Here is a 26,479-nt window from a genome sequence, read left to right on the forward strand (position 1 = left end):
CATAAAAACCTAGTTAATTATTTGTAAAAATGCACTGATTTTCTGGCGTATCGTACAATTAAATTTTAATATAAAATTATTGAAGTCTCTTGAATAACGAAGAAAACACTTTAGTGCTAAATTCTCAGAGCAGTAATAGTATAAACAATTTGCTCCCAATGCCGTATGCATCTGCTTATCACACTAGATCACCTGCCACCCACCTCTTCCCGAACGCCTCTTCTCTTGTAATTGCCCAGCTGAAAGGATCGGTCTTATCAGTCGCCAGTAGTCAACCAGCTGTGTCGAACGTGATTGTCGCTGCTTGAGTTATTTATTAGTGCTGTAGGAAATTTTAACTAAATAATTTGTTTTCGTGTGAAGTGCAGTATGTAGAAGTGAGAACAGTGTTTCAGTTGTGTTAAGTTCTTTTTATTAGGAAGAGAGTGACAGATACGCTGACGTTATGGCATCGACAAGTTGTTACGGTCTGACGTTAGGAATAGCATTATTCTAACACCCAAGGAATTGGGTAGAACACAGCTACCAACCGTTGAAATGTATTGAGACAATACCTATGGGAGCGAGAAGAAAAATGAGAATTTCGGGATCCCGGAAAGAGCCTTCAACAAAGGATTTATCTTCTATCGTCGATAGGAAGATTGTAGAAAATTGACATTATGCCTCAATCTTGTGGTTCTTTGATCTAGAAGAAAAGGAGCCTCTATCACTGGCACTTTTCTTCCTTTTTCGCAGTTACAGGCAAGAGGATCGGAACACTTACAAAAGGTTATATCAAATGAAATATTTTTGGCAGACTGTTGAAAATCAGCAATTCGTTTCGCAGAAGTTTGTAACCGGACTTTGCTGAGTTTTGCAAGTCACGGACAATATTATGGTACTTCAATATCATTGCAACAATCCTTCTGACACTGAAAATTGCTTCGCCACTCATTGAGGCGTAATCTCAATTTTCTACAATTTTCCTGGCGACGATAGAAGATAAATCCTTTGTTGAAGGCTTTTTCCGGGATCCCGAAATTCTTATTTTTTCTTCTCGCTCCCATAGGTATTGTCTCAATACAGTTCAACGGTTGGTAGCTGTGTTCTACCCAATTCCTTGGGTGTTAGAATAATGCTATTCCTAACGTCAGACTGTAACAAACTTGTCGATGCCATAACGTCAGCGTATCTGTCACTCTCTTCCTAATAAAAAGTACTTAACACAACTGAAACACTGTTCTCACTTCTACATACTGCACTTCATACGAAAACAAATTATTTAGTTAAAATTTCCTACAGCACTAATAAATAACTCAAGCAGCGACAATCACGTTCGACACAGCTAGTTGACTACTGGCGACTGATAAGACCGATCCTTTCAGCTGGGCAAGTACAAGAGAAGAGGCGTTCGGGAAGAGGTGGGTGGCAGGTGATCTAGTGTGATAAGAAGATGCATACGGCATTGGGAGCAAATTGTTTATACTATTACTGCTCTGAGAATTTAGCACTAAAGTGTTTTCTTCGTTATTCAAGAGACTTCAATAATTTTATATTAAAATTTAATTGTACGATACGCCAGAAAATCAGTGCATTTTTACAAATAATTAACTAGGTTTTTATGCTTGTGGTGTACAGAAATAACCGTAATAAATTTGTTTTATATATTTACTTCTCCTTTCCAATGCTATTTCAATAATTTAAAAGACCGAAAAATATAGGAAATATTTAAAAAATATTTTTTTTGAAAATCAGTTGAAAAGTGAATCTTTTGTTGGTTTTTCTAATATTTGGGCTCTACTCGGCAGCAGAAGGAGTTGTCTTATCGAGTTGAGATTTTTTATACGTTTTATTGATGCCATTTGGCCAAAAATCCGCACTAGCCGTAGCCGGATTTCGAAAAAAAGTTTTTTTCGATACACTCTAGTGGGCACCCATTAAAAAAATGATGGTCATCATCTTTGTTGTACACTATCATCATACTTGCACAAGGGTTACATTTAGAAACATACATTGTACTTTCATTACTATTGGTGCATTGTTACATTTATTATCTATTCCTTATTTACAGAGTAAAATTTACCTATGAAAATCATAAGATTTATTAAAAGCAAGACATGCAAGACTCTTGCAAGTAAGACCAAGACCAAGACTGTGTGTGCAAGACCAGGAGGAAGACCAAGACCAAGGGTTCCAGTGCAAGACCAAGACCAAGACTGGATGTGTCCGGTCTTGGTCTTGCATTTGCTCATCACTAATTGACGCAAAAACATTATTACGAGTCGTTGCAATGTTGAACCTCATTATACACACGGCATTCCCAATGATAAACAGACATGATGATTGAGGCCAATAATGTATGATTATACATTTCTCAAGTGCCAGTAGAAAATCTCTATTAGTTTCAGTATGTAAGCCTTTCTCATACACTGTAATCTCCTTTTCCGTCATTTCGATCAGTTCTTGGCAGGAAAGAAGTTCCCTGACAATTAGGTGGTATAACGTGCGGTCGAGGTCTTTTGCACATCTCAAAATCCTAACTTAAGAACCAACTCGGGAAAGAAAGGCCTGCACATCATAATGTTACATATGGTTACTAAGCTTGTCAAAAGTCTGTCAGCATGCCAAGTTTGGTAAAAATGGGATGACTTCTGTCTTTCGCGTTTTAGTAAAGCTTCTTGATTTCAGAATCAAAAACTAAGTTTTGACTTCCAGTGACTCGGAAATCAAAGATGTTTATATCATATTTCATATTGAGCTTGTATGCATACCAAGATCTTCAAGATCTACGATCATATCAACTTTGGTCAAAATCGGATGATTTTAATCAAACGTGTTTTAGTGAAATTTCTTGATGCCACTAAGTTAAAACCCAAATTTGATGGAAATAATTCTGGAACCGAAAATAACCCTGGACACATTATAATACTTAATGTGCTTACTAAGTATATCGAAGTTTACAACTATATCAATTTTGGTCGTGATTGGATAAGTTCCGTGCCTTATACAATATTCTTTCATTAAGTTCAAACTTAACTTTGATTGCTAATAACTTGGGAACCAAGGACCACCAAACCATAATATTGCAACTGATTACGAAGCTTGTACAGGTCTATTGCTATGCCAATTTGGTCAAAATCGAATAAGTTTAATCGATTACAATATATACTGTACTTGGTTTATATTTAAAAGAAAAAAGAAAATCAAATGAAGGACGATGATTGAATTTTTTAAAAGAGTTGAGTTGAGTTGATTTTAGTTTAGCGTCCCTTTCAGCAGCGAGGCTATATGAGACGTGGACCTACTGATTAACGTGGAATCCGAACCACATGAGCTCCCGCCGGGAATCGAAAATTTTTTAAAAGAAAAATCATATGAAGAAAAGTAACAAAACAAAAGGACGAAAACATTTTCATTTGTTTTTCGAAAAACAAAATTTATTGAGAAATAAAAAAACACTGAAAAACGAAAAGTCATCTAAAAACGAAAAAGAATTCTTTTCGAAAAAGAATAATTGGAGAACAAGAATTTTTTTGAAAAACGAGAAACGATTTTTTAAGAGCAAAAGAAATCATTGGAAAGTATTTTTTTTCAAAAAATTGATTTTTTTTTAAGTAAAATGGAATTTCTGAAAATAGATAAACAGATTTTTTCGAAAAAGATCATGTACATAGTGGTAATGGAGTTTCTTAATCCTCCGCATGGAAACTAAATGTAACTATGTATAAGCTATCTATGTATAAGGTGGCTCGGTGGTAGAGCGCTTATGGGGTCCCTGATTCAATCCTCGGATAAGCAAGCTTGTGGTGAACGACATCGTGTCCGTAGGTTTTCTAGGGGTACTCCCATTTCGTCCCACTTTCTCATTCCACCAATTCTCCCATCATCATTCACTTGCTTTAATCAGCATCTCCCTTAGCCTAAAGAGTATAATCGTGGGACGTTGCACTGAAAGATTTTATTTCATTTCATTTTCCTTAGCCAACGAAGTTCACCCTCGGCTTTTTAAAAGCACCTATGTCTATAAATATGCATAGCTAGCCCCAGGCTTGAGAATTGCATTTACGAAAGTTTATTTAATATAACATTTTTGCATTACATAATTTTTTAGTCCTTTATTGACACGAACTTGCAGAAGTTTAAAATGAACTCTTTTCAGTTCAACGCCCCACGATTATGACCGTTAGGCTAAGCAAGACGATGATTAGGGCAATGGAAGAATTGGTGGAATGAGATATGGGAAGAAACAGAAGTACCCCGAGGAAACTCACGGACCACGATGTTGTTCACCACAAATTTACTTGGCATGGGATAGAACCAATGTCTCCACGCACCAGTCGTAAGCACTCTGCTACTGAGTCACTGTGACTCCTTTACAGAACTTTAGTAGTGATTTATAATTACATGAGTGTAGCGATTTACATTCACAATGTACACATTTATAAGCTACTACAGCAGTTTAACATTAAATGTTAACTCTGATTTTCTATTAACAGTGCAAGATTTTAAATATACTAATAATTAATATGTTGTATTAGAAAGTGTACAAAGTATATATATTTCAATCATTCGTGACTGAGTTTGTGCTTTTAAGTAACGCTATAGCTGCGCAGTCATAAATATGTGCAATAAGAATTATAATTTGATTACACAAAGATTTCAATAGTGTCTTTTTGATTCGAAGTCAAGAAATCTTTGAGTTTGTTAAATAGTGGAGTGAATTTGCATATGAGATGTATACTACTAGTTTTCGTCTATTTCTTTCGAATATCTACGATACTGTTGGAATAAAACTATTGATTAATGATCGAGGAACTATATCTATTATTTCTCTGACTTAAATATTTGCTGCCATTTTCACATTTTTCCTTTAGTTTTCAAGCAAAGTGTAATGAAACCTACTTTAGTACTTTTAGGTGCACAAGCTTTACAGTTCTAACTTACGTTGAAAGTTCATAATTTGGCAGTAATGAAAACCAAGAAATCCACACATTATTTGCATAACTTCTTTCGTACTTTGCAATAACTTCAGTGATTCAATTGTCTTTTAGTATATAAGTAATATTCTATGTTTAAGAGAAAAGAAAAAATTAGTACAATGAGTTTGAACATATTCACAATATACTGCATAACATGATACATTCTGAGCAAGATGTAAAGTACAATACCTACTAGCTCTATTTCAACTCTTCTGAAGCCGTCAATAATCTCCCGAAAATAATCTTCATCAAATTTAGTAGCAAGTCCGAACAGACATGAGCATTCCATTCTCAGCATAAAAGAACATTGAAGTGGTAACCCTTTCCTCTTACGCAATATTAGTGTGTCTGTAAATAGAAAGAAAATATAACTTGTAAGATAAACCATTGTCCATTATGAAGTGAAGAAACAGCGTAACGTAATTAGAGAGGCATCTTCTAAATGGCTGGATAATCTCAGTTCAATCCTCGGTGTAGGAAATTTGTTTCTCGTTTTATCCTGCGTTCAGGATATATAAATTCGAAATTTCTTTATAAATTTTTAAGATTTCAAATTAGAAGAATGATACTGAAAAAATATGTTTTCAATATTTTTGTTCAATAATATCGTAAAATAATTTAATTAGAAACAGAAAATAAATATCAACTTTCATTCACTGTCAATACTGTTAAAAAGGAATTTTGTAGATGAAAATCGTACTATCAGCGACAAATTAAATGGAAGTTATAGAAGTAATGACGAGCCATTCTCTAATCAAGAAAGGAGTCTATGAAGAATACTGCTACAGTCGAACGTCTGAAATAATTCTTAGATGCTCCCAAAATGTCATTACTTATTTTCAGTTACTATCCTCAAAGCTGAACATTTAATCTTAACTCTAAAAAGTTAGGCTACCGTGAAATTAGAACTACATACGAAATATTTGATCAAATCTTATCTAGTCCTGTTCTGCCATGAATTATTATACATATGGCATGCAGTATCTCAATATTTGCATCTAGATATTGCTATACGAAGCAAATATTGAAACAGTATATTAGTACACGCGAGTAGCAAACTTCTCCAACTAAAATATAAACTAGCATACGAGCCCTCTAAAAAAAAAATAAATAAAATAAAATAAAATAAAATTAAATTAAAAAAAAAGCCAATACAGAGGTAAAATGAATTGCAACATGAAGGTGATGAGATCAGGGATCAAAAATTCAAATCCGCTCAAAGAACGAACATTTCTCATAAGTGAAATAAGAAATAAAAGGTGTGATATCAAAGCTCACGAAGATATGAAAAATCAATATTTAAATAGTGCTACAATGAGATTAGGTACACCAATACTTTGCTTCGTGGAAAAAAACATCGCTTGGACAGAACATCAGCTGCCACCGTTTTCTGGCAATTGAAGTAGTCAATTCTACGTTAAGAAGCTCTTAATACTTCTTTTATTTCATGGAAAATTTCGTTCCTTCACTGTTGTGCATTTACAATCATTGTAAGAGGCTTCAAAGGAAATTCAACGTATTTTTATACAAGTCAAAACAGTTTCCAACTAATAACTGTCTTTGTGTATAACCAGTGTATCGTTTCTGTAGTTTTGATTTTTCACATATTGGAATTATTTGATATTAATCACATGATTTGAGGAATGCGGAGGATTATCGCCACAGAAACAATTCTTCCCGAATTTTATTCCATATGAAGATAGCCTATTATAGAATGATTATAATCGATCCAATCGAAATATCTATCTATACATTGTCTTCTGCCTATTTGTTGGTAAATTAAAAGTTTTTTTCTAAAAAAAAAATCCTGTCACGTGAAACAATTTGAAATTATCATATTATAAATTACTACGCAGAATGAGGTTTGTTAAATACAAATTACAAAGTAACTGGCACCTGTAGATATACGCACAAGGTATGTCTTAAGAATTTCTCGAATAATATAGATAATATGATGTTTTCTCTTGAAAATACATGTCTGTCTCGTTTCGATGTTCAAGACGAAATAAAAATGATACGAGTTAAAATATATACTTAGTTTAAACTGTGATAAATTTGTAACATTCTTATCAACTTGCACCAGATTCCAGTCATAAGATATGACAGAAGCAATTAAAAAGATGTTTTGATGAATGGACAGTTAACAAAGTAATATTTTTCTGCTTTTAGAACTGATCAATTTGCGCTCAAAATTGTTTCATGACTTGTGAAATCTTGATGTTCGAGCTCTCATCAGTAGCACCTACACTTTTTCACATTTTTTTCAAGATATAGCAAAAGTAAAAATATTATTAGTACCATAATTTTTCTATGTAATTTTTCTATATTGTAATACTTAGAAAATGTTATTTAGTGAATGCTTTGCGTTTTGGTTATATTGGCCATTCTGAAAGGATAGTTCCTTAATTCAATTATGATTCCACTGACTTAGATAGGAAACTTAATAATAATGAAGACCATCTCGAAAGCAATTGTTAGTTAAATAACTATTCTATCTTCTCTACAAATTTAAATAAAGAAATTATAACTTTATTAAAATTTCTGAAATAGTTTGGAAAAAAATGAGGATGGGGCCGATAAGCATGTAGGATACGAATACACATTCAATGTTGCCGCTAATGTCAGATTTTTCCATACACATAAGTGTGCTGCGAGTATGCTTCTTGTTTTAAAGAAGTAATCGCTAGGTTTTGCCCTACCGTATATACTCAATATATTTTATGTAGGCCCTATTGATATATTCAGTCGGTGTTGATATTTAACTGCCTCGTGACTATGTTTAGCATACGACATATATGGTTCCCAGTGCCAGCTCATGTGACTTGAATTCCACGTTAAGCTGTATGCTATATGTAAAAAATCCAACGGAAAGCTTTTGCAGTGACTACGAAAGCACGTCACCGAACAAACAATTTTTTTCACGAAATAAGAATCACTAATATTTCAAATTATATTTTTCGCAAGAAGCAAGGTATTCTTAGTTTATTTGACGTAAGATTTCAATGTGTTGTTTTTTCTGATATATCTCGATTTTCCTACCATCACTAGTTTTTTTTTCAAAATATTTTATTATTACTTAATTTTACCTAAGACATAAATGGTACTTCCTTAGGCGGGATCTAATTACCGATCTTTGGTTTTCATAGGTTCATACAAGAGCAATCGTTTGTTTCGCTTTACTATCTTAGTTTGTGCTGTAAAGAGTTACTTCGAAGTTTATTTTGGAAAATAGAGAAGTTTGCTTTTGGCATATTTGGATTTAAAAAATTCATTGTGTTAATGATATACCTGTAAATCAACGTTTAGATGCAAATATTAGAATACTACTTGTATTATCTCTAACAGTTTTATGAGAGCTATATGATAAGATATGATCAATCCGTACCTATGTCTTAAGATTTAGTTGTGGAATGCAATTTTTCTCTACAAAATTTCGTTGTAACAGTGTTGATAGTGGAATAAATTTAGCTCATGTTTTGTTTTGCATCATATTTAAATATTTTATGCTATTATTGAACAAAAATGTTAAAAATATGTTTGTTATCGGTAATGTTTTCTTCTATTGAAACCTTCAAACATTTCGAATATATAGAGAAGATATATATAACTTTTGATAAAACATCATTGACAGGACATTGAATGTTATTCTTCTCGTGTCAAAGTTGAGTACATGTGAAACGTATTGTCCTGCTCCTAATGGAGTGTCAGCATTATGAAATGAGGAGATGGAGTTTTCTATTATGAAAGAACCATTGAAGCTAGGCGTACGGTGTACCATAGATTGCACTCCGATCATATAATTAGAGATTTTTTTAAAGAAATTATTAAAGAATTTATTAAAGACAATAATTTAAAAAATCAAATAGATGTGTACAAAGGATATTAAAGTAGACCTTTTCATAAGTGTGTGGACAACGGTAATCCATGTATGCCCATCCTCTTACTATGATATTTCCACGTGCCGTTTTATTGGAATATTAAGTGTGTTAAAAATCAGATACAGTGATTTCAAGAAATTGAAGAATTACAGGTAACAAAATTTTACAATCGATAATTGAAGAAAAAAAAATCAAATCTTTTTTTAAGGTGTACAAGGCACACTCTGCATATCCCGTAATTACGCCTATGCCTATGGCCACCTATGCATACACACATAATCATGAAACCAATTAACATTAGTTTATCATCATTATTGCAACCAAGAATAATCATTATTGCGGATTCTCTATCAAACTTCTCAAAACCACTATATTCAAACATTATCAAAAATATAATAGTCAATATACATGCATAAGAAAGATATGCACGAATTATTTCTATACAACTGTGATAAATAAACAACATTGCCCTACATATTATTAGGTATAACAAATATTTCCTTTTCCTTTACTATCACCTTATGTTGACATACACATATCTCCTTATAGTGTCATTTATTTCTACTCATTACATAATCCTTCTATTCACTCCAGCAAGTATTAATATTATCATATGTTCTTTTTTTTTCACTTCTTTGTAATTTTTTGATAATAGCTTTAAATTCTGTGAAATGGCATTAGTACTAGGGTGTAATATCGTGTGGGTTAAAAATAGTTCGTCGTGCAAAAGATCTTGAAAAAGGAATTTCCAAACAAATACTTCTGTTGAATGAAGACCTATTTTAGGAATTATGCCTATTTTAGTGCCCTAAAATCATGGTATGTATATATGCATTTTCCAAACGGCCTTGAACTCATCGAAAATCTCATTTACATGATAAAATCTAAATACACGTTTTTTAAAAAATAATTAGTCGAGTTATATGCACAAATATAATGAAAAAAGTTTGATTCTCTCTGTTTTTAAATTTAAAATGTGTTCGCTCACTTGTATAATTAAATATGCTTTTATTTTTATTTATATTTATTTGGTTAGTCTTTTTGTTTTATCTACATCAAGACCGAGAAGTAGGTCAAACACTGATTTTCTTTACACTATAATTTGGCATGATCCCCAACTGGGGATCCTGGGCGACGGTGTGTAAAATAATGTTGATCTCAGGCGATAATAACGCGCTTCATCTTCTATGAAATAACACTTTTATGCAATACAGAATTTTGATTTTTTCTTTTTTTTTTTCTTTTTTCAAATAAAAATGCATCGCTTGTTTCATAACTTTCATCCCCTTACAAAATAGAACTTTATAAGGAAATATACAGCTTGAAAATAATCGCTTGATTTGTCATAGTTCTTTCTTGGGTCACTACAAACTACACGCAGCAATTAGTCGACATAAGTTTCTCACCCTGAGTTCTGTTTTAATGGCAACGATATGGATGATGAACAACTTGTTGTAATTCCGTTCGGAAAATATGGCTATAGTGTCTGATTTAGAAAATATAAATAGGATATAATTCAGGACGATTTTCCACGTAAGGTTCTCGAACATGTGTAAATATGCATGTCAGCAATTACATGTGACAATATTTCGTCTAAAACCAAAAGCAAGGAAACAAGTGACAGAAAAGATAAAGTATGACTCTGTGTACAGTCGTGTATTCTCTCTTAATGACAGTTCTACCCCATGCCAAATAGACATGAAGCAGCAACTTGCAGGTAAGAGTCCTGTTGACATTTTTGAAAAGCAACTTGATGAAAATTTGTGTGACCTCTTGTCACGTTAAACTTTTATGTATGTATCATAAAATGATCATCATGACTTCGAATTATCAGTGCAATGTCTGAAAAATTAATCAGGATTCCCACCCTTTTTTCTGGTTACCATAAACTATTACAACAGCGAATGTACTGGTGTGAAGATGGAGATCTTGATACAAGGCGCATACGCGTTTAAGAGCAGAAATTGATACAAGAAGAAAAGGATCCTCTCGTATTAACGACAATTCTTGTTTGTCAAACATTGGTGAGGAGCGTTACAAACTGAGTTATTTAAAATTAGCCCCCTTGATGAATATGCCGATTTAAAGTTCCTTAAAATTTAGAGCCATCTCAACCAACTTTAGTATAGATGAACAGATGTTCGATACTACGGAAGGTATTTCTTGAAACAGTTCATTCGTACGAAACCAATCAGTGGACAATGTGTTGTTCACAGTCAAGCAAAGGTTCCCGCATGGACGTGTGTAAAGGATGGAATAGTGACGAACCAAAAATAATAATAATAATAATAATAATAATAATAATAATAATAATAATAATAATAATAATAATAATAATAATAATAATACACGAGGAGCAAGTCCTTCAGTTGACGACTTTTTCACAAGTTTTGGCCTGTTAGTTAAACTGAGGAAATGGAAATTCGCGCTACAGGAACTGCAAATCAATAGAACGAATGAATGTCCAATTAAAGAGGAGAAAGTTTTGAAGAAATAATCAGCTGATATATATGATTTGACAGTGACAATGAAGTCCTTATTATCACAAGGAAAGACTGTGGAAGTGTTGTCAAATCATCAGACGTTGCACTCCTTTAACAAGTGGAAAGATGGTTAAAAGATGTAAGTGTCCCTCAACCAAAGAAAATTCCTTATTATAGCGAATATATGGGAATGTAGACCTGCTTGATTAGTCTCTCCTGGAATATCGCAGAAAAATTCGAGGAAAGATGTGATATTCTCCTTTAGTAACAAATGCTATTGAAGTTGCTTGTAGTGAATGCACATACGTCACTAGTAAATAAAAAAGATTCCACTTTTGATATTCCGTTTAATGATTGCTCGAGTGTACTTTAGGCTAAGCTCTTTAACAGACAGTAAATTTCAGGGGAGGCCGTCCCATCCAAAGGAAACAAAAATCAAATGTGTTCCGCAAAATGTCCGAAAAGATCTACCCGTCTACAAAGAACAGACAAGGGAAAGCAAAGTAAGTCTGCAGTGTGCAAGAAAAACGTTCTCAAAGAGTGACACAAATGGAATCTTCAAATGTCGATTGTTTCAAAATGTAGCATAAATAAACAAGACTTTGTGCAAGATTCAAACAAGAATATTATTGTGTATGTAAGAAAATTCATTGTGAACTGACTATATACCGTAGTGAGATTTGTCAAGGCATTTCCGTTGCCTTGTATTTGAATGATCTAATTTCATTGGTTTTCAAATTTGAAATACTGAAAACTATAAAGACAAAAGCAAGAAATCCTACTCATATACGAAATCATAACAATGGCTTACCGGGTAGGAGAATTAAATTGACGAAAGTCCTTGGGATATTCTCTTGGATAAAATCTAGGGTTTCTTGGAGATATTTTCGATGCTGTTCTATAGCTTCTTCTGGCGTCATACGCATATAACATACATCTGTACATATGTCGTTACTGCCAATCATCATTGTAATAAGCTAAAAAGAAAGAGAATATTGGGATAAATACCAACAAAACATTTAAGTTTACAGCTGACACGCTATGAACTATAAACTCCTTGCAGTTACAAGTTTTCGGTTCTTGCTAGGAGCCTTGTTCACGAAGAATAAAACGTGTTTAAAGGAGTAGAAAGGAATAGACTGACCGGCGAAAAGGAGTGATTTTGTCAATGAATAGGTCAAGCATAATATCGAACGCCCAGTGGAAGAGTGTTACAACTTTAAAAAAAAATGGCAAATTTTGAGTTATCATCGCTTAAAAGAGAATATATAGAAAGAAGCGAGCTCTATCTGGTGGTATTTTCGCATAAACGCAACTAAACAAATTAACTCCTAGATTGCAGAAATACCAGTGCTCCAGGGAACGATTTTGATAGAATAACAGACCTTATCACTCATGTTCCTACAAATGTGTATTTTTCACTTGTAACAGCCTTCCACCGGGTGTGCAATATATTTCCGCCAGCTCTTTCAGTATCATTCATTTCTGCTGGGTTCCAAAGAAATGCTTCGTATGGAACATATAATAGCTGTATTTTGCAATGATCTATAAATATTACAATAGAAGAGAGAACTGCCATTTCTAAGAAAGTTTGGTTTACCAAGAGCTCCTTAGATATTTATTCTATCTGTCCTTCTTTTCGTCCGGGAGAAACAGATCTCAAGAACTTCCTGATGGATTACCATGAATTTTAGCCAGGGTGTAGAAGGTTAAACGTTAGGATTGGAGTTTATTGATGGATATGATCCATCTAGTTGATTCCAAGATGGGAACAATCAAAATCCAGTTTCCCATTTACTTTTACAAGAGTAATTTTATCGATATCATCCTTGGTTGATAGACTACTCGCGGTATTGTTGAGATTAACGAGTTAGTATAATGCTCAGGATACATAATATTAATCTGTCCGTACACATATAACGTTAAAATGAAACTAAAATGACTTTCTACTTGATAAATTTAATGACTTAAATATTTTCTACTTTCTAATATCCATTTATCTTTAAAAATATACTTCTTTCAATTTGAGATAAAATCCTGCCGTTTAACCCTAGGCTTAATAAAATTTATCTTGTTAAGGAGATCTGATCCTTCACCTTATATACTTTGTGACACTGCAACTTGTTGTTTAGATTTTCAGAAGAGAGTCTAAAATACAACTGGATCAAAGATAGAAAAAAAAGTTAGAAAATCCACGAAATTCGAGAGAAACATACACCACACACACGGTGGGGTGCTGACTGCCACAGTCAATTATTGGTGCTGATTGCCACGACTGGCGCTGATTGCCAATATCAAGGTGCTGATTGCCACGATGGCGTGCTGACTGCCATGAGCCTGAGAGAAAGTTGCTAGACGTAACATTACCGGACGCCAAGAAGCATGAAAGAAACATGATGAACCTTAGGATCGTGTTGTTCAGACCAACTCCTAACAAAGAAAATAGGTCTCTGTATGTACACTCATGTCCAAAATTATTGTCGCATGACTATAAATATGTTGTTCTAGTAATATAATTTGATAACGAATTCGCCCGGTATTTCTTATAATGTTAGTATGTGTATAATCGGCAAAGACAAGTATGTGGTAAATTTCATGTCAAAAGAGCAATAAATAAGAACAATGAAAGGAAAATAAAATTTTCTTGTCCATTTAGTCACATTGTATTTTACTCATTATGATTTTCGTATTTATAATTCTTTTCCTATGAAATTTACCACAAATATACATTTCCTGATTATACACATAGTATCAGTATTAAAAGTACTCTGCAAAGTAATTATCAAATTATATTCTTACAAGAAGACAGTTATAGATATGCGACAATAATTTTGGACATGAGTGTACTTTCAGTTTTGTCAGGGAGCGGTGCGTACAAAATTGGTACGATTTATGTGTTCTCATTTGAACTCCCTATGTCAGCATGAACTGTGTACAGCTGCGCAAATTGTTTTGAGCAGCTCTTGAAAGTTCCATCAAAAAAGCACTGCTGACTGTCCCTCACAAGGGAAGTTCAGGAGAAAACACTCACCTGCAGAGAAATTAAGCATGCCATTTGAATCCCTTATTCATGGTGATTACGACAAGCTAATAAAATTCCTGTACGGTTGAGAATGGTTCGAGATATTCAACTTGGAAATTTATATGAGAAAATTAGGATATGCGCATTTATACGCATTAAGTACAACATAATTAGTAACGAATATTGACATACGAATTGAAAGCTATCGGAAGTAACAGAAAAAAAGTGCTTCGCAATAACTAACGGGTTTGTTAGATACAATTAGTCATTACATTGTTCACAATAATCATAGGTTAGAGATGAAAATTGATCACTGTTGTTCTTCTGTTTTATGAAGAAATGACGCAGGCAAAAGACTCCCTTGTACCATGAACATTTTATATGTGCAATTGCGTCTCATCCGTCAAGAGAACAGTTCGCAGAACCAAAGCAAAAAGCAAATTCGACAAGTGATTCAAAATTTATAGGCCTATAATTTGTTCGTAACCTGCCTTGTAGAACGCAAACTGAAACAATCCATTGTATCGCGGTGATCGGAAGTGATTCGTATGGACACAAACTTTATTTGATTGTTTTGTTGGTACATTATAACGTCCGAATGAAGAAGTTTCATACTATGTACAAATCTCCTGCCATAATATTTGATTGATCGGAATCAAAACAAATCAAATGCTTGCACAAATCGTGTGCAATTCTTTGGTATCTTCTCAACCATTACATCTTTGCCATCCGTCATGCAACTTGTAATTGACAATTTGTCTGTGAATGGACCCCAGTGATCAAGCAATAGCAAGTTCAAACCATCAGGCTTCGCAATGGGAGAAAGTACTTAACGCATTGAAACGTGCATCCACTCATTTTCCCATATAAACTTCCAAGCTGAATATCTCAAACAGTTTTCAACGTACAGGAGTTTTTATTACCTGTTGTAATCAGCATGAATTGGTCCTTCAAATGACATGCTTATTTATCTGCAGGCGAGTGCTTTCTCCAGAGCTTCCCTTGTCAGCTGGCTTCAGACCATCATATCTATTAAATAATACAATAAAACAATTAATATAAACAATGAAATGTGCAAATTGTACGTATAAAAGAAAAGAGAATCCCTTTATAAATATCCAAGTGTATGTCGTTCCACTTAGTGAGCAACTTTGTAACTTATAGGATGCCACATAGATTTGCTGTGATGATTACGAAATTAATCCCTACTAAATTAATTACTAATCATAAATTTAGTATGAGAGATTAATTCCTCTCTTTCCAAATACAGTTTCTTCCAGGCTCGTGACAGTCCGCACGCCGTCGTGGCAGTCAACACCTTCATATTTGCAATCAGCGATAGTCGTGGCAATCAGCACCTATCCACACACACACAGATATATATATATATATAAGGCGCAAAATTTCCGGTCACCATTGGCGACTAGAAGTTTAGCCTGGCGACCGTTATTTAATAAGAATGGTTTCTGCGTAAACTCACAGTTCTGCGCAGTTTCTGTTTCGCACGAAAATAATTGTGACAGAGTGAGAAAATAATTGTCACTGATATGAGTTGTCCAATTCAACACTGATTATCCTGAATCTGATTGTCTGGTTTTGAAATGTTATACCCTGATGTAATCTCTTATTTTGTCAAACCAAATGCCAGAAAGGGGCCTCTCATAATTTGTACGTTAGAGATACTGGCGACCATCATTTTTGGATTGGCGAGTGCGTCTGACTTTGAAATTTGCGTCCTGATATATATATATATACTAGGGTGTTCCTTATTTTGGATAATTTCGTGTTCTATGTGACCGTAAACAATTAATACTTGTTTTAAATTTGAAAATGTAGTAACCCTAGAAGAATTTCATGTTCACTTCTTGACAACATGCATTTTTGATGGACAAGATTGTTTCCTGGGGTTCTGTTGTTACTTTTGCTCCTCATTATACTCTTATGTTTATCATTCGTTTTCTTTAGACAATATGGAATATTTAAGACATAAAATTAAAGACGTTTTCAAATCATTTAATTTTATTTGCGGATTCTAATTGGAATTCAGAAACTTATTATGTTCTAATAAAATAATACAAAATTTCAGTTTTATGTCCCACGGTTAAACCCTTCAGGTTAAATGAAGCGAATGATTGACCACAGTAAATGATAAATAAATGTAGGGAAAGAAAATGTGGAAAGGAAACGAGGAAACCCCGAGAAAGCCCGCAAACACGATGTTGCCCATCGGAAATTGAATTGGTCTGTAATCAAATTAAGGACCTCTCGCACAAGAGAGGCGTTCTACCAACGACCTATTGTTCTCTTACTCACTACTATTATTTAATCTTAATTTCTCTCTCATTGAGCACTTTCAGAAAAAGTTGGTATAAGGGTAGCGAAGATTCATAATTCGACTTGCAATCAGGAGGTTATAAATTAGGATCAAAGACACATCCGGAGATTTTTATAACTGTTTTTCCTCACTTTCACAAGACAGATACTGATATAGGTCCTTAGGTTTATTTTCCATATTTAACTTTTGATTAAATTTCAATTTTGAAAATTACTTCGCAACTGTTCCTGAAACTACCAGTAAACAAATGAGCTTCTTTTTACATTGTAAAAATGTGATAGGCTCCCTAAGTATCCAGGTTCATTATTCTAACCACCAGTGATTATTATATTAATCAAACCTTCAATTGACGATGAGGAGGAAGACGGAACTTTCTCTTACAGTGCTGAATCTATGCCAAAAAACTAATTCTCTCTATATCTTACAGTTTTTGCGCTATGAAAATCTAATTTGAAGACTAAAAGCGACGGTGCTTCAACTTTTGGCTTGACTAGAGGAAATAAGGTTAATGTTGGACCTATTCTTGTGACACTAAATTCATATCAAGGAAACCATTTTGCGCTATCTTTTACTTTTTTCCATTATAGGAATGGATATTGAAACCGAAAATGGTAGTAGATTTTTTACTATTTCCTATTTCAGTACAGTATTAGAGTCAGGACTGAGAAAGTAGATTAGAGTAAATTAGAGTTAACCTTTCAATGAGACAGTAAATTAATATTTAAAAGAAACACGTTTCACGCTATTTATCACTACTTTTAATTTATTAAAATCAAAATTGAACCGGAAGTTACAGTGAATTTCAACCCATTTCGATTTAAGTAGTGATATGGGCATAAAAGGGCAGTTCTATTGTGGAAATGTTAAATTCGCATCTAAAACTTGTTTCTTAATATCATTTACTGTTTTTTGCTCTGTTGAAATTAATATTGAAAACGCATATTAACATTTCTACCACTTCTGATTCAGATGGAGAGATAACGGAGAAATGGAACCTACTCTTGAGTTACTGAATCCATGTTAGGAAAACGTTCCTCATTATCTCTTACGGTTTTTTGCTTTATATTGCAATTAGTATTGAAACACATGTTAACATTTCTACCACTTCTGATTCAAAGAAAGGGATAACGGCGGAAGTGGATCCTACTTTTGAGACACTGAATCTATATTAGAAAAATGTTTCTCATTATCTCACGGTTTTTTGCTTTATATTGCAATTAGTATTGAAACACATGTTAACATTTTTACCACTTCTGATTCAAAGAAAGGGATAACGGCGGAAGTGGATCCTACTTTTGAGATACTGAATCTATATTAGGAAAATGTTTTTCATTATTTCTTATGAGTTTTTGCTTTATTGCAATTAGTATTGAAACACATATTAACATTTCTACCACTTCTGATTGAAAGAAAGGGATAACGGCGGAAGTGGATTCTACTTTTGAGATACTGAATCTATATTAGGAAAACGTTTTTCATTATTTCTTATCGTTTTTACTCTGGTGTCTACAAACCGTCATATACCTCGTATATATCCTCTCTACAAGACTTCCATTACTTGTGCTAATGCTGTTTACTACTGTTTAATACTGTTTAAGTCTAATGCTGTTTAAATCAATAATTAGTTGCTAATATTGAATAAGAACACTTTACCTTCCAATGTCTCTCCATATTGACATCTCTGTCAAGTTGTAGTCTTCTAAGCAACGCTTTAGCTTGTGGAAGAATGTGTTTAACTCCTGCTCCGATAAAGGCCAAATTGAACTGGGATTTCCGACTATAAAAACTGGAATCTCCTAACGAATATCCAATCAAATCAGGATTAAATTCTTTTATAATGTTAGGAAGCGTGTGCACCGTACTCCATGAGCCTTGTCCTCCTGATAAACAATTAAAAAAGAAGTATATTATTTTTCTCAGCTAATAAAAATACATTTCAGAGATAATAAAGCATAATTAATATATTCAGCATTAGACGCTTTTAATTTATTTAAGATGTTTTACATAGAGCTACATTTGCAAAACTATTGTATACAATTTATCATAAAAGTAGTTCAGAATCCATATTTAATGACACCACATCATTCGCCTGGTGAGACTGAGGAAGAACAAAAGAAAAAAACTCGGGCAGGATTTCTAATCACCTGTCGTGAAAGTAAGGACCGTACACTCAACTCCCGAAAGATAATCGTGCTGTCAGCGCACAGAGTTTTAAATCCTTATCATTATGTGCTAGGGTTTGTTAAGGAGAAAAATAGTTTTTCAGTTTGGTCATAATCGGCTTGATCTATCACTGAAGGTTTCTTTTTGACCACTGTTCCTCTTCGCTGATGTCGTTTTGCCGTAAGATTTGCAGGTTGTCCCTACTTTCGACACTGTTCCTCGCAACATATCCAACAGACTTGCCACCTTCCTCATACTCTCGCTACATAATCAAGCGCAACACACACACACACACATATACATACATATATATATATATATATATATATATATATATATATAAACAATTTAATGGAAACATTTGTTGGAAATATGTCAGATGTATAAATTGACAACGATCAGGCGGCGATCGCAGAGCCAGGTTATTGGTGGTGCTGTGTTAGTGCAAACTACGCACTACGTAAGGAGCAGCAGAATTGCATATGAACTGAACTGAGCTGAACTGAGCCTCTCTGATGTCCAAAGAGGGCAAATCGTTGTCACTTGGTAATGTGGTGTGACCGTAACGAAATTGGAAAGTGCATTGGATGTACCGTAATGGATAGTGTCGAAAGCAATGGCGACCAACAAAACTCATGGCAAAACTAAATTGTTGAAGAGGAATAGTGGTAAGATAAAAACTCGTTCTCCCAGCATTAAAGCGGATTTGTCACTCAGAACCATCCTGTGACTGTGGTGCAAGTAACAGAGAAACTCAAGTTGCATCTCCCACAGCGTATGTAGAGAATTACAGTCCACCGTGAGCTACATGACATGAACATATGGGGCATACAACATAGGCCTATTACATTAGCGAAACCGCTTAGAAGGCACTATAACGCTTTAGCATGATGGCAGTGGTGCCACAAGCATGCAACGTAGACAGTTGATACCTGGAAATGTTTTATGTGGACGGATGAGTCATCGTTTATTTCAACCTCAAATCACAGGGCGTATTTATCTGTAGAAGACACCTAAAGAAGCGTATCACCAGCAGTATCACAACCCAGCTGTTAAAAAATGGCGCTGGTTCTGTGGTTGCCTTGGGCCGCAATCTCTTGTAGTGAATCATCTGCTGATAGCAGTCGCGTCAATGTCTGCGACTATGTCGTCACTTGAAGGGATCATATGTATCCTATTGTCCAATTGTTGTTTCCGTGCAATGATATCATATTCCAGAATAATAATACATCCATTCATATAGCAGGTGCTGTTGGTCTCGGCAGCAATGACATAAGAATAGTGTTTGAAATCCGTGCTAGAACGAATTGTACAGTACGCCAATATTAATATGCACCGAGGAGAAACAAATACGTCTTTACTAGAAGAAACCTAACCCAGTCTTTGGTCATAAGCTCAGGAGTAGGACACACTTTTGAGGATTCATTCACTGTGTCTCGGAAACCAGCCTGAGGTGAAGCGATTCTCTTTGTATGGTACGTGTAAAATAATCATTTTGTACTGAACAATTAAAGTAAAATTAGGTACATTACATTGAAGGTCACCTGACTAAATAAACAAATAAGCACAAGAAATTTAAATTTGGAAGTCTAATCATTACATAATTTATACTTTCTATATTATAAAATTGAAAGTAATTATGTTTGTGACTTAAGAACTTTTGAAACACCCGATCAATTTCAATCAAATTTTCAATACGGATAAGATTCGAACCTGAGATGGCTTTTATCATATCACTTTGATGATTCAACTTACGGGAGGGGAAGGGGGAGATATTTAAAAATGATCAGAAATGACTGATATTATTGTCGTACCTGGGTTTCTCGGTTGCTGAGAAAAACAGTGACACTTCCGATGCTGTTTAAATCCAAATTCAGCTCTAAAACTTGGGAGAGGGGAAAATATATAAAAATAATCGAAAACTACCAATATTAGTGTCTAATCCATAGTTTTCGGTGTCATGAGTACGAAACACATGAGATACACAGTTGTGCACTTAATTTTTTTTTTTTTTTTTAAGTTTAACCCAGTAAAGTGAGTAATCAATGCTAGTTCTTGATAAAAAATTAAATTACAATCAGAAATATCACTTCCGACAGACACTGAAAATGTTTGTTTCAATAGTTATAAAAATTGCATAAGATGTGCAATTAGTGATGATGTATTTTAATCCTTACACCACTTAAATTTTCCGAAAAAAGAAAAAAACATGGTAGCATTGTTAACGTGGAACTCAAACCAGTGACTCGACTTTGTGTTTGAATAATATATACTTTTATTAGGTTTTGAACTGGCACTCAGCAGTATTAAATCAATCACTTTAGTGTTGACAATATCGAAGAGAAGTCCAGAATTTGAAAGCGTTAATTCTCCGCACACCAAGAGGGGGTTTAAAATGTATATACTTAAATTGATATTTTCTTCTTGAAAAAAAAAAAAAATAGTATTCTACTATTATTTTACACTAAACAAACTAAAATAATTGAAAACTACAAAAAGAGCTAGTTAAAGTATGCAACAATATTTTTACATACTTTGAATGTTCTTCCTCAATATCACTTTCAGATAACTAATATGCCATACTATTTACTTTCAGCATAAACAAAACTAGATTTCCAGAGCCGTAGCTAGGGGAGCGAGCGGGGCAGTTGCCCCGGGCGCTGATAGGAAGAGGACGCCAAACGAGCAAGAAGAAACGGAAAGTTTGGGAAATGAGTAAATGACGTGGAGCTTATTAAATCAATATTGTCGGTTTGCAAAGATATAACGAGGGTCATTTAACTCGAACTGGCAACACTATTACGATTGGAGTGTCGTGTGGGCAGGAGACAAATGACGAACGTAGTGCTTCCCGTGGGCTTGTAAGAGTCAGTTCAACGCTGCTACGGTCCCATATTACGGTGTGTGGCGAGTAGACATTGTTAAAGTGATTGTTGTGTGAAATAACGCCATAACGCAATGTTCACGCGTGCAAAACAGAGTGTGTTTATGAATTCCAGGTGGCACGAGGGCGAAATGCTAGGATGATTCATAGAGGATTAGTGGAGGCCTGTGGTGAAGCTGCTCTACCGTATCGGACAGTGGCGAGGTGGGTTGCAGCATTTCAGGCTGGACGACAGTCAAGAGACAAAATGCACGGTGGAAGGCATATGCGAAAAGCTATGGACGAAATTCATCTTGCAAGACTACGAACACTGCTTGATGGTGATCGGAGCTGGACTTGTAATGAATTGGCGCAAGAGCTGAACATTTCTTCCGAATCAGTGTTCCGCATGCTAAAACAAGATCTTGACATGCAGAAAATTGCATACAGATGGGTATCCCATGCTCTGACCGAGGTTCGAAAGTGGCATAGGTGGAAATGTGCGCGCTTACACCTTCAACATTACAATGAGGAAGGTGATGACTTTTTGCACCGCATTATTGCATGTGACGAAACGTGAGGAAGATCCTACGAGCCTGAAAAATTGAAACGTTAATCGAGTGAATGGTCCCACCCATAATCTTCACTACCGAAAAACCTTAGGTAAGAGCCAACAAACGTGACGGAGATCATGATAATGTCATACGACCACGAAGGCATTATCCTGTCACATCAAGTTCCACCAGGCGTTGCCGTCAATGGTGCATACTGTGCTTCATACCTCAGTCACCATTTGCGACCAGTATTGCGGCTCAAACGTCCACACCTCCTGGAGTCTGGACCATTCTCCTACACGACAATGCCAGATGTCATACAACCAATCCAGTACAGACTCTGTTACGACGATGGGGTTGGGAGGTACTGGAGCCATACCCGCCCGCCTGCGATTTTGATCTTTTCACAGAAATGAAAGAACCTCTCAGTGGCAAACGTTTCAAAGACATTCCCAACACTGTTCGTGACTTAGGGCACACTATCAACACCCTCTCACAAAGTGGAGCTTTGGCAGGTATTCAACGGTTACCAGATATCTGGCAAAGGATTCAACAGGCTGGCGGAGACTACACCAAAGGACTGTAAGCTTCTTGAGGTGAGTGATTCGTTACATTCCATTTCACAACTATGTTGCCACTTCGAGTTAAATGACTCTCGTAGATTTGTTAAAAATTTTCTTGCTCGCTCCGCTTGCAAAACAAGTTTTTCAACACGTGTCACACGATTTTATTCTTACTTTTAAAAAATATATAATATGATTAGGGATGCGCACGAGACAAGATTTGTGGCTGTCTCGTCTCGAAAATGTGCTGTAAAAGTGATGTCTCGACTCGAAAAATGTATATTTTTCTAATGGAAGAGAAGTGTCTCGACTCGAATTTTGTCAGGAAAATCCTGTCTCGACTCGTCTCGTGCGCATCCCTAAATATGATTTATTAATGATGATGTGATACACAAGGTGCCGAGTAAGGACTTATAGTGTACGCATGGCCGTTTTCAAAATCAGAAACGGTGAAACTGTGAAATGTGTGTTCAGCGTTTTGATGGAGATGAATTTCCTTAATTAATCCCGCTTTTCTACCCAATCGGATTTATCACGACGCGACGGTGAGAATGAAGGTACAAAAATGAGAAGAGTGAAGAGACACACGCAAGTAGCTGTTTGTGTGGGAATATTAAAAATGAAAGTAAACAAGGGTAATAATAACATTTTCGAACTGCAGAGCAGTTGTAGAATAGGGGCTTAAGGGATCAGTACTTAACCCACTTTCGTCTTTTTCAAAGACTGAACAGTACCAATGTTTTTCTTTTTTTTTTTAAAAAAAAAATCATTGATATATATGGAATGTTTGCAATTTGAATGAATTTATTGGGATCATTTCTCCATCAACTACTTGTATGACCACGATATATATATATATATATATATATATATATATATATATATATATATATATATATATATTCATCCTCACGGCATTGTCAAGGCTCTATTTTACATTTATTATTGCAACCGGGTGTTTCTGACTGCCGTATTCGGTTGCCCGATCATCACCCCTGTTCTTCGCGCGCAGAGTCATTCGAAGAACTGAAAACGTACTCTGTACACAAACAGTTTATGGTTGTGAACTCGGAAAGCCTGGTACTTCTGCTTGTGAAGGTCAAAAAGTGGGAAAAAAAAGGATGTGTAGAACGTAAAGAGGGTTCAACAGTGACTGATACTTGTAAGAACCATATTCATTTGTAGTTCGTGCACATTCCGCCTGTAGCGCTACTGTGGCACAACGTATTATATTGTAACTGTATAACTCTAGTACACCGCTTGTAGGTCCATTGGCGTATGTGACGACCGAAACTATGTTGTCAGCTCTGACTGCGATAAGGCACTGCCGTGCTGCTTTTGCTTTTCTTTTTTTTCTTTGTCATTTATGAGACACCAAACATGTTGTTTTTGCTTGTTGCACGCGCTGAACGGGTTCCTACGGAGCGAAGTATTTAACAAGTTGACTACATATTCTTGTTTGCGATAGTTTTAAATTGGTTAACTGTTGAAAAATATACGAAAATAAAGCTGTACTTGTAAAAGTATATTAGTCGAGGACGTAGCTACTGACAGTGTTGATTACAGATTTTTTCGAGGAAGAATTTAATTACAGTTGAGGTGAAAAGGGGACGTCCATTTAGACAGCCTCACCCCTTATCAGACTCAATCGGAAATGGTCTCAATCGTTTGTACACAAATGTGCAGGCGAAATTTTCGTTTGTACACAATTAGAGGCGCCGTCAGAAGGAAATCAAAGTGGGGGCTGTCTACGTGGTAGCCCCCTACCATGTCCAATTCAATCACAAATTGTCGTAATCGTTTGTACTTCGTTTGTACAGAAATCTGCAAGCAAAAGTTTCGTTTTTAGACAATTAGGGACGTCGCCAGAACGTAAACAAAGTGGGGGACTGTCTAAATGTTAGCCCCCGACACCATGTCCAATTCAATCACAAATTGTCGCAATCGTTTCTACATCGCTTGAACAGAAATATGCAGGCCAAATTTTCGTTTGTACACAATTAGGGGCGCCGCCACAACGAAAACAAGTGGGGGCTGTCTAAGTGGTAGTCACCCACTATGTCCAATTGAATCAGAAATTGTCACAATCGCTTGTACAGAAATCTGCAAGCAAAATTTTCGTTTTTAGACAATTAGGGGCGTCGCCAGAACGAAAACAAAGTGGGAGACTGTCTAAATGTTAGCCCCCGACACCATGTCCAATTCAATCACAAATTATCGCAATGGTTTCTACACCTTTGTATAGAAATGTGCAGGCAAAATTTTTGTTTGTACACAATTAGGGGCGCCGCCAGAACGAAAACAATGTGCGGGCTGTCTAAATGGTAGACCCTCCACCATGTCCAATTAAATCACAAATTGTCGCAATCGTTCCTACATCGTTTGTACAGAAATATGCAGGCAAGATTCTCGTTTGTACACAATTAATGGCGCCACCAGAAAGAAAACAAAGTGAGGGGCTGTCTAAATATTAGCCCGTCCACCATGTCCAATTCAATCACAAATTGTCGCAATCGTTTCTACATCGTTTGTACAGAAATGTGCAGGCGAAATTTTTGTTTGTACACAATTAGGGGCGCCGCCAGAACGAAATCAAAGTGGGGCCTGTCCAAATGGTATCCCCTCTACCATGTCCAATTCAATCACAAATTGACGCAATCGTTTCTACATCGTTTGTACAGAAATGTGCAGGCGAGATTTTCGTTTGTACACAATTAATGGCGCCGCCAGAACGAAAACAAAGTGGGGGCTGTCTAAATGGTACCCCCTCCACCATGTCAAATTCAATCACAAATTGTCGCAATCGTTCCTACATCGTTTGTACAGAACTGTGCCGGCGAGATTTTCGTTTGTACACAATTAATGGCGCCGCCAGAACAAAAACAATGTGGGGGCTGTCTAAGTGGTAGCCCCCAACCATGTCCAATTCAATCACAAATTGTCGCATTCGTTTCTACATCGTTTGTACAGAAATGTGCAGGCCAAATTTTTGTTTGTACACAATTAGGGGCGCCGCCAGAACGAAAACAAAGTGGGGACTGTCTAAGAGATAGCCCCCCACCATGTCGAATTCAAGCACAAATTGTCGCAATCGTTTCTACATCGTTTGTGCAAAAATGTGAAGGCTAAATTTTCCTTTGTACATAATTAAGGGCGCCGCCAGAACAAAAACAAAGTGGGGGCTGTCTAAGAGATAGCCCCCCACCATGTCGAATTCAAGCACAAATTGTCGCAATCGTTTGTAGCTCGTTTGTACAGAAATGTGCAGGCGAGATTTTCGTTTGTACATAATTAGGAGCGCAGCCAGAACGAAAACAATGTGAGGGATGTCTAAATGGTAGCCCCCTCCCCATTTCCAATTCAATCACAAATTGTCACAATCGTTTCTACATCGTTTGTACAAAAATGTGCAGGCTAAATTTTTGTTTGTACATAATTAAGGGCGCCGCCAGAACGAAAACAAAGTGGGGGCTGTTTAAGTGATAGCCCCCCACCATGTCCAATTCAATCACAAATTGTCGCAATCGTTTCTACATCGTTTGTACAGAAATGTGCATGCGAAAGTTTCGTTTGTACATAATTAGGGGCGCCGCCAAGGCGAAAACAAAGTGGGGGCTTTCTAAGTGATAGCCCAATCACCACGTTCAATTCAATCACAAA

General features: G+C 35.5%; 2 protein-coding genes across 3 annotated transcripts in view; one reads left to right on the forward strand and one right to left on the reverse strand.

Moving 5' to 3' along the window:
- LOC145694414 (phospholipase B1, membrane-associated-like) overlaps positions 1-26,479 on the forward strand; it is a 449,404-nt gene that overhangs the window by 222,859 nt on the left and 200,066 nt on the right. The window lies entirely within an intron of this gene.
- The window catches only part of LOC145665537 (phospholipase B1, membrane-associated-like), a 73,231-nt gene that overhangs the window by 9,736 nt on the left and 37,016 nt on the right, over positions 1-26,479 (reverse strand). Inside the window, exons 4-6 of the mRNA XM_081732841.1 lie at positions 18,330-18,556; positions 12,131-12,296; positions 5,152-5,306 (exon numbers count right to left, since the gene is read on the reverse strand). Coding sequence (XP_081588967.1) covers positions 5,152-5,306; positions 12,131-12,296; positions 18,330-18,556 — 548 coding nt within the window. The remainder of the gene's footprint in view (positions 1-5,151; positions 5,307-12,130; positions 12,297-18,329; positions 18,557-26,479) is intronic.

The sequence above is a fragment of the Thermobia domestica genome, chromosome 1, assembly GCF_964235325.1.
Source record: "Thermobia domestica chromosome 1, izTheDome1.hap1.1, whole genome shotgun sequence".
Lineage (NCBI taxonomy): Eukaryota > Metazoa > Arthropoda > Insecta > Zygentoma > Lepismatidae > Thermobia > Thermobia domestica.